The sequence below is a fragment of the Halyomorpha halys genome, unplaced genomic scaffold (genome assembly GCF_000696795.3).
Source record: "Halyomorpha halys isolate HHAL.00 unplaced genomic scaffold, Hhal_1.1 Scaffold374.1, whole genome shotgun sequence".
Classification (NCBI taxonomy): Eukaryota; Metazoa; Arthropoda; class Insecta; order Hemiptera; family Pentatomidae; genus Halyomorpha; species Halyomorpha halys.
Genome location: NW_027112597.1, coordinates 1,078,569 through 1,095,732, shown reverse-complemented (window position 1 = coordinate 1,095,732; position 17,164 = coordinate 1,078,569). Strand labels below are relative to the sequence as shown.

Genomic DNA, 17,164 nt, shown 5'->3' with positions numbered 1-17,164 from the left:
ATATAACTGAACTCAACCTTAAATCACAAACATAGTACTTCACTGATTTAGTGGCTATTTTTATAAATATCATTTATCCCAAAAATGTTATTTATTGACTTCGGAAATGGTTAAAAACAAAATGTCTGAAACTTTTCAGATGTTTAAAACAAAAGTAGATTATTTTACTTCTCCAAATCACATCTAAATATTTATTTATATCCTCCACACAAAGTTGAGACTTAAGAATTTTTCACAATAATTCTATAACTGTATATTATATAAATAAGTAAAACAATATTTTTTCACAAAATGAAGATTAATCCGGTCACGCCACTTTGACCCAATCCCCTCATACATAGATAAGTAAGATTATTAAAAAAAAGAGAGAAGTTTATATTTTGAAGTAAAAAATACAAACTTAATATATACCTATCTATATAAGAGGGGGTTGAGGTCAGAGTGGCGTGATTCGATTAATCTTCATTTAGTGAAAAATATCGTTTTACTTTTTTATATAATATACGGTTATAGAATTATTGTGAAAAATTCTTAAGTCTCAACTTTGTGTGGAGGATATAAATAAATATTTAGATGTGATTTGGAGAAGTAAAATAATCTACTTTTGTTTTAAACATCTGAAAAGTGATTTTATCATTCCCGAAGTCAATAAATAACATTTTTGGGATTAATATATTTATAAAAATAGCCAATAAATCAGAGAACTAAAAAGGTTATGATTTAGATCACTTACTTCGTCTCAAATACATATATTTTTTTAGTTTAACAGGAATTGTTTTAAAAACTGTTTGTTATTCACTTGGAAATAAAATAACATTTTATCAATATTTAGTAGTAGTTAATAATATATGAAAGATATTACGGTGATAATTCATACTTTCTTGTAATACCATGTATTATCTTTTTTGGGATCCTATGTGGGAGGATTGTACTCACAAGAGCATTAAGTTGAAATATACATCGCTACAGAAAGTTATACATGTGTCAATTTGTGCAGGGGTGGGTAAGATGGGAATTTACATAGGGGCTGAATAACATTTGCATATACATAACTGTTCCTACAGCTCCATTATGTGTGTCCACATCCCAACTCCCCTTATTTGTGCTGTATGGAATTGTACAACACCGAAAAACAACACTCGGAATTTCCATCTTACAGAATCTCTTATTGAATTCATTTTTCTTCAGCAAGATAATGGCGCTAAAATAAAAAATAAAAATATGCGTGTTATATTAACTATAGATTTCATTTAATTGATAAAAATCCGGTACAAAAACTTTTATACAGGAAGGTATATTTCCATTCACCTAATTTCAATTACAGATGTGAATTTCATTTTATTTGTCATAATTTCTTCAATGTCCCTACATGACATCTTGAATTTGAAAAGCATGATTTTAGAAAAAAATACATATTTCATTCATACATATTACAATTCATATTAACACATCAACTATAGTACATACTTTTTTTTTTTTAATTTCGTATCATTAATATGTTTCTTTTTAACAAACCTAAATGTTTGGTATCATTCATGGGTTCCACAATAACATAAGTTTCGAAATAAATATGCCCTGCGGATATTTCTTCATATATTACGAAAATGAATATAAGAGAGTTCTGGAATGCTAATGCTTACTTTCACTAATGCCGGCAAATAATGCATTCCTAACAAATCGTATGTTCGTTAGCAGATGTTTGTAAAGTATGAAAGGTGTAAGAATGGAACGATGTGATCCAATACACAATGTTTTGAAAAATATAATCAGCACTAATCGAATATTTGTTATCCTATCCAGGGTCATACTCAGAGATTTTATTTATTTCTTTATTTATTGTTATTTACAACTGTACTTTATCAAAAATTTAGTAATTTGATCATAGTTATAACTACCAATTGGTAGCACTCTAATGACGTTTTAGATTTGCAGGTTTCGTGACCATCTTCTTTTCAGGAGCCTCGGAGGATTGTCATGAATGGAAGAGGAAGCAATGCTCAGAGATAAATTGATTAACTTCATAAACAGATTATAAGTGCAAATTAATTGTTTATATTTACAAGAATTTAAAAAAAAAATATTATTGACTACATTCTACTATTTGTTAATTGTCTTTAGTTTTTTTTTGTTATTTATATTAAGTTTATATCACTTTTTAGCATTACCTATAATACTTTAGAAAACCGAAATTTGACATTTCACTAATAGTTTTAAAAGTTTGAAACTGGTACTCTATATTTCTGCCAAGTTGACATTTAATAATATTTATTACTTTCACTAACCTTCATATGGAATATATAGTCAGGGAAATGCCAAGTGCTATGTCAACAATATTATTCGTATACCTTTCGATTATGGCGACAGTCAATACTATGGAACTATACCTCACTATATCAGGAACTTGAAATTTTCTTGGTGTTCACTACCATTGTTCATCCTACGTCCTTCGGCTTACATAAAGTTACATATTGTAAACTAGTTAATGCTATGGTTTTCGGAAGTAACTTTGAATACGTTGCAAAGCCGTAGCTACTTCTGCTGAATATCTTCAGTAGAACTAAATGTAAACTTCTACACGCAAAATATGCTTATACCTTGATATTACAATGATCATACCCACGGGTTTCTCCTGGAAAAACCACTTGCAATGTTAGTTCCTACTAATCCTACACCTTTCATATCACGCTCTGGTACTGTAGATTATGCGTTGTACCAGGATCATCTTTTCTCTAACCATAAATGGGTCATAAGTTACATGAATTACATATTATATGCAATGAAACAGTATTGAGGCTTATAGCCATGCATACTGGATGGAATTGAGAAAAATATGACAAACAATAAAAATGAACTTATTACACTTTATTTGGCAGATCGTTTGTCTGATCAACAAAATTTAAACACCGCAGTACAGTATCATCGCTAGTGATAAAGAATAAATAACATTTCCATTTTAGAATATTTTAGAACATATGAAATTCCATTTACAGGTGACTGCTGTTTAAACGTAGATTTTTATTGGATTAGGTTCGTTCCCCCTTCTAGACAAATATTCTTAATTGAAATGTAATTTTTTTTATACTTTTTATAAACCTTAGATTGAAGCAATGGATGATTTTAATTATAAATTCGAAAATTATCTTCTGAAGCTTGCCAGATCGAAAAGGATGAGCTATGAAATGATGCATAAGAAAAAAGAAGCGTTATTCTGGGCTATGGTAAATATGTTATGCATTATAATAGTTCCCGTGTTGTTATCGTTTACATCGTTTGGCATTCCTGTTGTCAAAATGATAACTAATTTATGTCTACTATCTAACCTTTCAATGCATATGTACGTTATATTAAGGAATCCCAAATCACTGGAACAAGAAATGTCGGAGGACAAATTTTCATCTCAACAACTAGCACCAAAAGACAAGATTTTGGTCAAACTTATTCGACCACCAAAGACTGAGGAAGCCAAACCTTTAGATCCACCTCCTTCCGAAAGTTATGAAAGTCCGGTAGCCACCTGGCACCAGATTTCTTGCGATGCTGATACGAAAATCATCTCCATTTATTTCAAATTGGAAACAGGTGCGCTCATTACACCAAAAGGAGTGGTCATAAAACCTTGCCGGTGTCCTGTACTCAATTACAAGTGTCGATTGTGCCCTTTTAGGGCCTATCCCTTAGCCTACTTCAAGTCCTGGTTCTGGGGTGGGGCTGAATTGACCAATGAGGAGTGCCCTTACTGCGGCGTCGGCTTTGTAATGTATAAAGATGAATATGAAAATCTTTTGAAAAGAAGCTACCCCCTCCATGACTGCATTTGTCATTGTTATTATTGTAGGTACGCCAAGGATCGACCACTGCAACCGCGCGTTAACCTGATACCTGACAGTAATCATTGTTCCTGCATATGCCGCCAGTGTAGAGGCATTGAAGATATTATTCATGGGCTTCAGCCACTCGATGATGAAAGACAATTCAGAATTTTCAAAATTCCTCTTTCACAATATAACGAGGAAAATTCGCATTATTCCCTTCTCGCACGTGAAACAACAAGTAATTTACGTCAATCGCCTATCAAGAGTCAAATATTGAAGAATATTACTAATATTGGAAATTGCAAGAATTTCCAGATCCATAGCGAGGTATGGAGAAGGTTTGGAATCAACCCTTTTAATCTTGTGACATGGATAGCAAACCTAAGGGCATGGATTTCGAACACGATACTAAAGAGGTTGGTGGAGGAAATGGCCATGATAGACCACAAATTACAATGGCATGGCTTGTCCTTGATAGCCATTGGGGAGGTCGGCCTTGATATCCTAAGAGCCACAGCTTGTTCGGAACAGATTTCCAGAAATATACCTTCTTTGGCCCAATTGCTACCATTTCTGAAAATTTGTGGTAACCAGCAGTATCTGGTCCAAAGGATCAGAGAACTTGCTGTCGGAAACAACATGCGAGAATTCTCGGGGCAGTCGAGGGGCAACTGCAGGGATCCCATGTGGAGCGACTATGTACCCTCAGATTCGGAATTAGTAATGCATTTAGTAATTACCTATTTCGATGCTATGTTACCACCGATGGATTTAGAACCGCGAAAACAAACCTTCTCAACAATCTTTTTTTCCAAGACATCCGAGATGCCCCCTCAGAGAGAAATCGCCATTATCCAACAAAATGCATGCCCACCTTCTTATCACGTTCTTGTTAAAGGAAAAATTTGTCAAATACCGTCGGGTCACAACAACATTTTCTTCGCACTCCTGTTGTTCATACACTGTATTAAAAAGTTCCATCAGTCCACTCTTGGTAAGACCAACATTGGCCCAGCGGGTCTCAACATGTTGTGGATAATAGAAGATGTATAAAACTTGAGCTATCTTAAGGCTTTTAAATAATTTACCTTTTTATTCACGTGTTATCCTATCTTTTAAATATTATTTAATCTGGGAATATATTTTTCTGAAAATATACTATTTCATCGTTTAGTTATTCCAGATCATTCAATTTTATTTTATTGCTATTTACATTTATAATGAAAGTTATTCTTGTTCCGTAAATAAAACTTTACTAATCTGTATTTTTTATGTTCTAACAACTTGATAATTTAATTTATTAGTAAAATACTTTGTGCTTAATCAATAAAATAATATAAAAAATTTATGGGATATTCCTTTCCCAATATTGAAATTTAATATTTAAAATTTTTTTTCAATAGTTTTTAAAGAAAAGAATTTTATTTGCAATAAAAACAAAATAATCTTTCAAACCAACATATGAAATGTTCCAAGAGATCTATCTATAGCTAACGAATTACTTTTCAAAATGGCCATATTATTTTTAATTTTACTGGCAATAACTCCTTAAATATCAGAAGTTGCTGAAATATCATCATAATCTACTTAATATTGTATTTAACAAGCTTCAATTTGGACCCTAATAAAGTTTTATATGTTCAAAAATCCCTTAGATACAATATTTTAAAAACACATATTTGTTATCAATCAACGAAAAAATCAGTCTGTTAATTTTACTTCAGTAAGTTAGTAGTTGAGAAACAAAAGAAAATCTCCATTTTTCCAAATCTTTTGGAACATAACCAAAAATTCTTACTCTGTTACAGTATTTCATACAACCATTCATATAACCTGATGATTATGTTTTTTTTAATATTGAAGATTTTCATTAAGACGAAACCATTGAAAAAAGTTCAAAAAATTTATTTCGAAATTACACAAGTTCAGGTGTGAGGGCACCCACAAGTTAGTTACACGCATCGAAAAAGACAAATTATGGATAGCGGTAATTAAATCAGTCACCTTCTAATCATTTTGTTAATATATACAGGCAAATAATATGAAAATTACTATTCTTATGAAAATAGTATTTATAAACTATTATATGATGTAATTAACTAGCTTCAAGTCAAGTCCTGATAGAACTCTTTACGTTCAATATTTTCCTATATAAACCTTTTCGAAACACCAATATTTTTTCTCAAACCCATCACGGTAACTGCTGTTCTTACGAAGATAAACATCATGAACAACACGATAGTACTTTGTTTGTTTTTGTTTCGTGGCGTAAAACATCATTGGTAAGTAACGCAGTTTATGCTTTATTTAATTTTGCTTCCATTTATTTTATTTAGTGTTTTTAATTCTATTATTATTTATTTACTAGCTGACCTGGCAATGCTTCGCTATTGCTATATTTGAGGATGTATACAGATTTAATGATACTATGATAGTTTGATTTAAATTATTATATTTAGTTCAATTAAACATGTAGGTATACTTCATCATTATGCTTAGGTAACATAAATTGAACCAATATATGCCATCACATTCGTTTTTATTATTCCAAATGTTATAAGAGCAGACATTTATGTTTCCGACGGTTCTATTAACGTAGAAATCGATTAAATGGAGAAGAGTTAGGAACAATTATATATACACAACGATCATCGGATTAAAAAAGATAAATCCTCGAAATAAATAAAGGTGAAAAATTATTCACGGATGGAATCGAAGTAAAAAATGAATGATGTTTAATTTATTCCAAAAATGGTATTTAGTACTTTGGCGCAACCCTGAAAACGAATATGTTTTATTTTTTTTTAAATTTAGCGAACTACTTTACTCCGAGCCTTACGCATAATTCAGTTCATAAATTTTTTCTACTCAAAAATCTCATGATTACATTATCTTTAAACCTTCCCACGGCAAAATGGAACATATAGCCAAAGTTCCACGTAAATCGGTCCAAAAATACCCAAGTCTTTCGAGGACAAAGATTCAACAGCTCTCTTTTATATATAGAGAGAGAGATTTACTTGTTGTCTGTTCCAATTTATATTTGTGTTAGTACACCTTTTGATTTTAAAAACTGAAATACAAATTTTATTGTTTTATCATCATCTCTGAGGTTTATAAAATATCCTACGCTATTGAGGTGTGATGTGAAATGTGGGCATTCTTGGAAAATGTGGCTAATTATCAAATTATCACTCCAAAGAGCCAGGAACAGTGCTATCCATGATAAGCTCCAACTCCTCTCTGTCCCGGAGTTCATAGGCCGTAGGCACATCAAGTTATTTGATAGGCTGAAGGCATGTGCTAACCGGCTGTTCAGAGAGGTCGCCCTCCACTAAGATCCGGGAGGTGGCAAAGCACTGTCCCCTTGGTCAACGTCCTCGCCGAGGGAAGGGCTTCGGGCTCTGCAGCCTGAAGTAATCTTAACCCTTTTATCTCCCAGTGGAGCGGCCTTCTCCGTTCTTTGTACCCCCCCTCAGCGGACCCAGTCCAACCCCTTGCCATGCGGCATAGGAAGGGGCGCATAATACCCATGTATGTATTTAGATATATATTAATTCCGCTATTTTTATATTTAATAAAGGAAGTAAGAAAAACCCCCCATAGTTATCGTTTTCCATACAATGGTAATTTACGTGATATTTGCTAAATTATATTCGCAAAATGGGGGCGACGGTAGCAGCGTGATAGCCTATCTACCAACCCAAAGGTTGTGAGTTCGAACCCCTGCCCTAACCGGGATTTTTTCAAGCATTTGTGAGGCCCGGTAGCCAATGGGTGGCACTCACAAAGATAGGCGTGGGAGTCACGAACCCTCCCTGCAAAAAAACCACGTCAAGAAACGTCTATGAAAGGCTTGGACCTCCACGGTCTGTCGTGCCAGGAGAAGAAGAGATATTCGCAAAATATTGTTTCTAATAATTTGGAAAAAATATTGGTGTTTGAAAAATTGTATGTTGGAAACTATTAAACGTAAGGCTTTCTATTGGAACTCGAATATTATAAAGTATCCAGAAAGATCGATACCTTTGCTTTTCCCGTTGAAATCCAAAATTTCTATTTTTATTTATTCAGAAAATTATTTATAAATTGTAATTTAAGCCCCCCCAGACTCAGCTCATAATCTAATGTTAATAATAAAAAAATATTTCAATTTCTCTAATTTAAAATATTGTTCATCTTATTACAAAAAAAATATCATCCAATTGATCCTGTTATCATAATGAGATGGGTGTACAATAAACAATTAATAATTATCCAAACAGTCAATCCCCAGTTAGTAACAGTTAACGCTCTTAGTCCTATAAGTTATGTAGAGGATGCTGCATAATTTACGTAGCTGTGAAACTTAGCTGTTTCACTTGAGATGTAAATCATCAATGGATCAACATGTCCAAGGCCCGACTAACCTATCTCATTACAATAAACATTTTAATGAATTATAGTACAAGTCGGTGGATTAGGGGAAACCGCCCTAGGGGATTCTAAAACTATCTCTGTAAACTCACTTCCAAAACTGACTAAATCTCGCGTATGAATAATGCATGGTCTGCGGGGAAACTGGGGCTCGGTAATGAAGTTTCGAGTGCTTGATTTCTACTTGCCCGACTTAAATGCATAAATTAAAATCACCAACGATTTATTAGTAAAGAAAAAAAAAGAAAATTCCAATCAAAGCAATAGGTTTAACTAGAAAAAATATAAATGGAACACATTTTTACAATAAATTCCAAGTTTGATTAGGAATATGCTTAAAGTGTTTAAAATTGTAAACATTATTATTACTATTAAGTGCTAATATTACATTAATTATATCTTTACACTAAATTAATTGTATAAGCATATAAATGGAGAATCATTTCTACAGCGAAATAATCTGATTAAAAACCAAAGCAGGGAGCATTATTAAGCTAAAAAAAAGTCAGAAACTTATTTTCAAAGGCTCGGACGTTTCTGTTAAATAGGGTAATTTAAATAAAAAAATATGAATTCCGGGATAACATAAACATAAATAAATGCTGTGGTATACGTTATTCAATTCTCAGTCCATTCTCTCTTACGTTTCTTTTCTTCCTCTCTCTGCATCGTTTCATTGTCTGGATTGAAGCGACTGCCCCCCTCACCCTAATACTACTCACTCACTGCCCCCCCCACCCTAAAGGGGCCTCTACATGTTGGCCAAGCCATGGCGAACTCAGACATGCGCGAGCATGTGAATGGGTGGCTTGGCTTGGTTGGCCTAGGCTCGTTGCCGAGCCGTCGAGAGTCGGATTTTTGGACACAGATTCACAGGGGTTCGTGTGAGCGCTCGTGTAGCATCTCGGCCATTGTTCTTTGTCTAGTTGCAACTGAGAGCTGTTAGGAGGTTAAAGGTCTTTGTTGGGACTTTTTATTATAAGTTTTATATTTAATCCTATTTATTTATATTTAATTTCCTTTCATTTTCTTTTTTTTTGTAATAACAATAATATAATCCCGGTGCAATGGCTGAAACCACTGGTACGTCCGCCAAGCTTGCCTCTCTGAATAACATTGACATGTGGATGGTCCGCTCTTTGTTTACCGAGCATTTGTACAAGCCTCCGATTCGTGGCGAGCGGCCAACATGTGGATCCGCCTTAATACTACTCACTCACTGCCCTCTCACCCTAATACTACTCACTCACTGCCCTCCCACCCTAATACTACTCACTCACTGCCCTCTCACCCTAATACTACTCACTCACTGCCCCCTTATCATAATGACCTTTAGTTTTGAAATTATAAACAAACGTTTAAACAATTAATAAAAAAAAAAAATACATGCAATTTACAATTAGACAAACTAATAACTCCTTCTGTCTCTCATCACTGATTACTGATCTAAAAAAAGAATGCTGATCGTTCTATGGAATGGTTTTGTTTGATTCCTCGGTGGTAAGGAAGCGGTTGTTCGGATTACTTTATTATAAAAGGCACTTTTATTACTTAAGAATTCAACAGTTTAAACAGTAATAAATAAATTACATTTAAACTGATATCAAACTAGTTTTCGCAGTATTATTGGTATGAAAAATGATACAGTCTTTCTATGTCATTTTTTCTTCACTTTGGAGCTTTCTTATGAAACGAGAGTATTGTTTTTCTACTTAATTACATAAGTAATTTTGAGAACAAATCACGTGAGCAAGCATGCGAGGTTAGTGTTAACTTCGTGCGTGGTTATCAATAACATAATAACACTTATATTTACCATCACTTTGTGATGTGAGTGATAATTTTACATTTTGAAATCTTAAATAATTTTAATTATCTGCCTGAATATAAAGTTGCTCTACCTGTAGTAGGGAGGAAGACACAAATAATAATTATTACTACTTTCCAAACAAATCTCGAAAAAAAAAATAGTTTAGACGAGATGTCTGAAGACCAATTTCGATATTTTATAACTTTCTTTTCAAGTATTAATATGCTAATGTTGGTTTTTTTTTAATTAGAACGAATTTACGAGATTAATTGAATGGTGATTCGAGATATAAGCTGTGATATATTTTAAAGTGATAATATTTTCAATATATTGATTCAATAATATGAATTAAAAAAGTATTGATAATAATAACATTGTACATTTCGTTGGTCCAGATGGTGGCCAACTCCTTGGGAACTGAAGCCGGTGGGTTATTCACTCACTAAAAGCCACAGTAATTGACTGCCTCCTCAGAGGTTACATTAATTGTTCGAGAGCATGGGAACTATGGCTTGTGCTAATCATCTTCATAGGTTGTTTGTTCATGTCGGTTTTAATTGAGCAATGCACGATATATATTTTTATATCCACCCTATATTCCAGGAATAATTGCTCCAGTTGAATCGAAGTGACATTTGTATTATTCAAGATACCAGTAGAGGAGAAGGTTGTAATATGAAACCCCATATTCCTTTTAAGTGAATTTAGTTCTTATATTGGGTTTAAAATATTTTATTAGTTTAATAAAAATATATATCAGAAATATATATTTGAATGTTAATGAAGTAGGCATGTATTAATGATAATAATGTGACAAACAATAAAAAAACTGATTATCCTTACACGTAAAATATTTTTTAAAATTTATTTAATGTAATTTACAACTGTACAAAATAATAAATACAATAACTAAATATGTGGAATGTTTCATTTACACTTGAAAATCTTGGGAAGAAACCACCTATTGGTGGTACTTCAAGCATTAATTTAAATTAGAAGGTCCCGTGGCCATTTTCTTTTCAGACCCCTCGGAGGAATGTCAAGGATTGTTAAGAAGATTAAGGACTAATGGGTTAGGATGGGTAAGGAGTTTGGAATGAAAAGACGCATCTGTTTTTGGGCAAATCTGCAACGAATGGGATGTTTAGGTCTTTGTGGATGAGTTTATTTGTAACTTAATAAGGAACATCACAGATTTTACGTAGGATTTTGGATTGTAAGGATTGGATACGGGAGAAATTTGATGGTTTGGTAGAGCCCCAGAGCTCAATTCCATGTGTCCAAATTGGTCTGATTATCATAGTGTATAATAATGTTTTGTAGTGGATGGGAAGTTTAGAGCGTTTGTCAATTAGATGTTTGTAGCAATCGAAATCTACGAGCAGTTTCTTGTCGTTATAGTCTTGTGTGTGGATTCCAAGTAAGTCTCTTGTCAAGATGAAGTCCTGAGTATCGAATCTGTTCAACAGGCGTTAGTGGACAGATATTTAAATTAACTAAACAACCCAGACATATTAACAAATACTAATAAAAAGTTTTTTTTATAGTAGAATTACACTCAGTACTTGGTTACTATACTGTATAAATTGTTTAAGCTGTATTTAAAAAAAAAACAAATTTTAGTTTTTAATTAAATTCAAGTTGCTATAAGTATTATATTGAGATATAACAAAATATAAGTATATACCTGAATAAAAGGGATAAACAAAAAACTATTTCTCTCTTACGGGAAGTCCCATGACTTTGTTCACTTAACTACTGTTATTATCTTGGTCATTGTGCTCATACTTAGGTTGTTTTGATACAAATCACAGGACAAAATATAAATGTGGGGCGAAAATAACTTTATAGTAAAAAAAAAAAATTAAAATCTAACCCTCATAAATTCAACTCTTTATGCATATTATTATTTCATGAAAATAAACATAGCCCGAAACATGAAAATGATTCAGTTAATAAGCCATATCGTGCATAATTTTATCATAACTCGTTTGAATTCATTTTTATGATAATTTTTATTTAACACTGTCGTAATAATTAATATTAAATTCCCTACCTCCTTAAAAAAATTTACTTTTCCTAAAAAAAAATTAAAAACCAAAAAAATGTATTGCGGCCATCAGGCTTATTTATTAAATAAGTTTGGTCAATATTTGAGAAATAATATATAGATAGATAAAAATAATTAATATTGGAAAAAGATAGTTGACCGTATGAAGTATACTGTATATATATAGTTGACCGTAAAAATTTAAATATAAGAATTATTATTTTTATTTATATTTATTCTTTCAAGACGTTTATTTAATCTTTACTTTCTTCTTCTTCTTTTTTTCCCCTATTGTTTTTGTCGTCGTCTCCTGTACTATTTTAACTGTATATTTTACGTATTTTTTAAAATTATTACTCTTGCCATTGTTACTTATTTTTTATTTTTATCATTGTTTATTCAAGTTTATTTTATACTGATACTATATTATGTCTTCCTTCCTTTTATTTATATGTAATTTCTTATCACTTTATTTTTACATAATATTTATCCTAACTTAAATTACCTTATTGTATCTTATCGTTGTAATTTTCTCAATTTTTTTTGTTTGTTATTTTGTATCTTTTTAGCCCTATTGAAGCCCTCCAAAGTGGTGCGAAACGTCAACGTCGGACATTAAAATAGTTTAAAACTATTTGTTCTTTTTTTGACCGCAACCCTGACCATCTTCTTATATTTATATAAAAAATAACTAAAAATAATAATATAGGGAATTATACATGTAGGTAGACTGGAAGCAAGTTAGTAATAAATATAATATACAGGTGTGTTAGTAGTTCTAAATATAGATCTAGACAAATAAATTATAGGAGACTATTCATTAAAATTAGTTATAAATATGGTAAAGAGGTAGATGTAAAAGGTTGAACAGATAGGTGAATTAGATATGGTATAAATGACGTATAGTAATATTTAAAAGGAAGATATTAAGAACCTGTCAGATTGGAACACCGAGAACGACTGAGAAGAAAGGGGGAAGTCAGGTATAGAAAAAAGGGTCCCTACTTCCTAGGAAGGGAAAGATTTTTTATAATACATGGATAAACGTTTGTTACCATAAATAGTTTTCTTTTACTATTTTGATACTTTTATTGACCACCACCCGGACTATCTTCCTACAAAAATAATTAATATTTTATGAAAATATTAACAATAAGCTAATAACATTTAACGAACAATTGAAATTAAAAACAAATAGAAGGTGAAGAAAAATATAAATTAATATAAAATAAACAAATATTTTTATGTGACAGTAATGGTTCGGAATGGTATTATCAGATCTCATTGCAAATATCTACTTTGATGAGAAGGGACTTCACTACATCTATCCCAAAGGTATTGGAAATACTGCTTGTTATACTATTTTGGTTCGATTCTTCACAGCAGATATTTTCGTAGCAATAACGTATTTTCAAGAAGTTGGTTTATTGTTAAGGTTTTTTATGTCTTTATTTTTTAGCATGATAATTGGTAGTACCTTTGAAATTAGGTGAATACACGTTGCTAAGTAGTTAAACATTATTGTTTAATTGTTATTAATAATCTACGTAGTGCATTAGTTTGTTATCTTACGGCCTTATGAGTTCAAACACATGTAAAATAAGCTGTTATTGTAAAGTATATTGATGAGAAAGTAGTGATTTATAGGTTTAATATTAATTACTTTATGGTCTCTTCAGAATAATTAATTTATTATAAATAAATATAGGGAAAAAAATAAATACAAAATTAAAAAAAACATCATTTATTAAATAAATCAAAATTGTATCCTTGTATAGTCTCAACACATTTATTTCATCAATAGTCCAACGTTTCGGCCATTTCGGCCATCCTCAAGGACAATCTTCAATATAAATTCTCAACTCACATAGAAATTTAAAAATTGTTTTGCAGGCTATTCTGCCCAGGTCATTAATTATAAGTTAAATACACCCTATTTTTTAAAAAATCATAAATATTTAAAACTTTTAATTTTCAATTTATCCACACTATTACTATCATATTATATGCAATTTATATTGAAGATTGTTCTTGAGGATGGCCGAAATGGCCGAAACGTTGGACTATTCATGAAATAAAAGTATTGAGACTATACAAGGATACAATTTTGATTTATTGAATAAATAATTTCCAGTCTCAAGAAATTGAAAAAAATATATTTAAAAAAATATTATTTTAATCTAGTTAATGTTCATATACCTGGCAAATTTTAGGGTAGCACTGCTTGTTGTTGTTAAATTCTCTCTCTTCAATAAATTAATAAACTGCTTTGCCCTATTTATCCTCACCTGTAATAACACATATCACTATAAGTTTTTATAAGAAAATGTTTATAGATAACTTAAGTCATTGTGCCATTAATAATCCTAGTGTTTTATGTTTAACGAAAATAACAAAATATTATAGAAACCATTTAGTTATAATCTATAGGTCGTTTAAAAAAGTATATAATTATACAATTCTAACAGCCTGAAATCGGAAAAGCAAATAATATAAAAATATTGGAAGCCGATGGTGAAAGGAGATGACCGAATGGAGGCCGTTTTTCATCCTGCAGGACAGCCGCTACATATTCAGCAGTTTGTCCTCCCGATAGATCTGAATCCCTCCCTACATTTGCTACCATCATCTGTCCTGATAAAACATTTATATCTCCTATATGGTTTTATTGTATCGGTTATAATAGGACAATAGGATTTGACCAAAGGGCTTCAGATTGGTATTAAGTATTTCTTTTCGGATCCCTTTAAAACTGGGAAAAAAACATGAATTAGTAAGTAGCATTAAGCATTTGTTACATAACTCAGATTAAATACAATCTTTTCCTACCGTTGGTACTTGAAAGTATACAATGAGGTACTTAATCTGTGGTTTGATGAGTCCATTCTGTGTGAATACAACTAAAAATATTTGAAGGTGCCTCAGTGTGATGATTGAACAAAGTAGAATAAATAAAACAGTTGATAATTAAAGAAGAAAGATAATGAGAAAATAATCATAAAAAAGTCGACAAATAGTTGGGGAGGGGGAGAGGATGCAAGAGAAGAAAGGAGTTAAAGGTGAGGTTTATGTGGTTTTGGGGGCCCTTCCTGCCCTTCCAAATCGTAGAAAGGGAGGATGGTGTGACTGAACGGAATTTTGGATTGAAGAAAGCAGGGAGACTGTCACATAACGTGATGTGTCTCCGTGTGATGTGTACGTTATTAAGTATTTTTAATCAATATTGTATCTTTTTTAATTAAACTGCACACATTAGTGGATACGATAACACACCAACATACACAATTCCAAACAGATTTGCTTTTTCAATTTCTTTTCCTCAGTTGAATTACGTTTATCTGCAAAATGTTTATGACAACAGACATCTCTCAAGAAATTACTTCAATTATTTCAATTCCGGCCCAATGGATCTGATATAGGTCCCAGGCCCGGGTTCCAGTTTGGCTGTGGCAGATTCTTTATGTTTTGCTATGCCAGCCGTGGATTGCCTATAAGATACTCTTCTGGAGCACACTGAACCTTAAAATAAAATTTGTCTATTGGAACTCGTCCATTGACTAGTTTTTCTACTCATGTACAGAGTGGCTGCGGCTACAACCTACAGCATGCTGAGTTCTGTTTGTATAAGGAAACAAATTCTGCAAAATCATGTCAAAAATAAATAAAAATCGGAAATAGGAAAAATCTTATTTACTACTTGGTAGAACTGTATGTTGATAAAGTTATTTATTTATTTTACTGATCTTTAGCCACTGTGGCAATGTTTCCATTATCACTTATACATTTGATGTGAAACAAAGAAAAAAACTTCTCATCACTTTGCTGTGCTACTGATCTCCAGTTTCGAATGTCCAGCATTGTCTTTATCTGTATAACCTTTCGTCTACTATCTTCCTCGGGACTTGGTCCTCTCTATTCTAACTAATTGTCCCGCCCACCGTAGATGACTTATCTCAATGACGGTGACAATTGTATTTGTGAAATAATTGTAAAGGACCATTAGCTCGACATTAGTTTGCTTTAAGTTTCATTAGTACAAACAGCCCCATACATCATATAGAAGATTTGGCGTTTAAACCTGGTAAGGGCCAGTTCCTGACTTCTAGGTAGCACTCTGCTTCAATGTCCCTCTGGAGTCCTTGGTATTTACAGCCATTGTCCGACAATGGATTTCAGGAATTATGTCGTTTCCGAAGTTTACTGGAGTTCCAAGACAAATAAATTCGTCTCGTATACTTTTTCGAAAGTGGACTGACCAATCTAAACCTGTCCATCAACATGAACCCCATCAATTGAATTCATGGATCAATGGAATTGATGAATGGCATTCATGTATTTCGTGATTAGCTCCAGTTCTGTAATTTCGGTCGGGAAAGGCATCCCTTACCATTCCAAAAGTCCTTCCAATCACATTGATGTCAGAAAAAGCTGGGATCATAGCTAACCTGTTGAATAGTGTCCCACCAATCTGAAGTTAAAATCTCCTCTATTTCAGTGCCTAGTGTGTGCAAAATTTCTTGTATGCACTTTCTTGAATTTGTACACATTTCATATCCTTCAATGTCTTGCTGACCAGACATATAAGTTTTAATAGAAACCCTAACATTCCATCGTAGAGTTCTTCTTTTGAAATACCGTCATGCAGCCTTGAGAACTATGAATAAGTGGTGAGTGCTGATTCTAAACTCCCTGGATAGACTTCTAGTCATATAAATCCTGTCTGATACCAGCCTATTTTATTTTGGACAAAGGTTAGAAGTCTCTTGAACAGTATCCTCGAAAAGATCTTGTAGGTTACCGAAAAGAGGGAAATTGCACAGTAGCTAGAACATTCTAGGACATCCTCTTTTTTTTGTTCATTTTTAAGGTCAGTCACGCTTGAAACTCAGCATCGAGCCCGCGTGAACTCTGTGGATTCAACCATGGCTAAGAGTTTGTTGTTCACTCTCATTATGATTCATTGGCACGAATCCCTAGGCTGCATTATCAAAAGTCCTTAATTCATTCATCAGACCATTGATTCTTAAATCATTTAATAATCTCTGGCTCCTTGGGCTAAAATTATTTATTATTTTT

General features: G+C 32.4%; 2 protein-coding genes across 3 annotated transcripts in view; both read left to right on the top strand.

Moving 5' to 3' along the window:
- Window positions 1-17,164, top strand: part of LOC106681930 (uncharacterized) — a 217,714-nt gene that overhangs the window by 45,674 nt on the left and 154,876 nt on the right. The window lies entirely within an intron of this gene.
- Window positions 3,006-5,077, top strand: LOC106681929 (uncharacterized). Its single transcript, XM_014422522.3, has one exon. The coding sequence runs from the start codon at window positions 3,108-3,110 to the stop codon at window positions 4,863-4,865; it is 1,758 nt and encodes a 585-aa protein (XP_014278008.1). The 5' UTR covers window positions 3,006-3,107; the 3' UTR covers window positions 4,866-5,077.

Excerpts from the sequence above, each read along its gene's own strand:
- LOC106681929 (XM_014422522.3), top strand. The coding sequence starts at position 3,108 with ATGGATGATTTTAATTATAAATTCGAAAATTATCTTCTGAAGCTTGCC.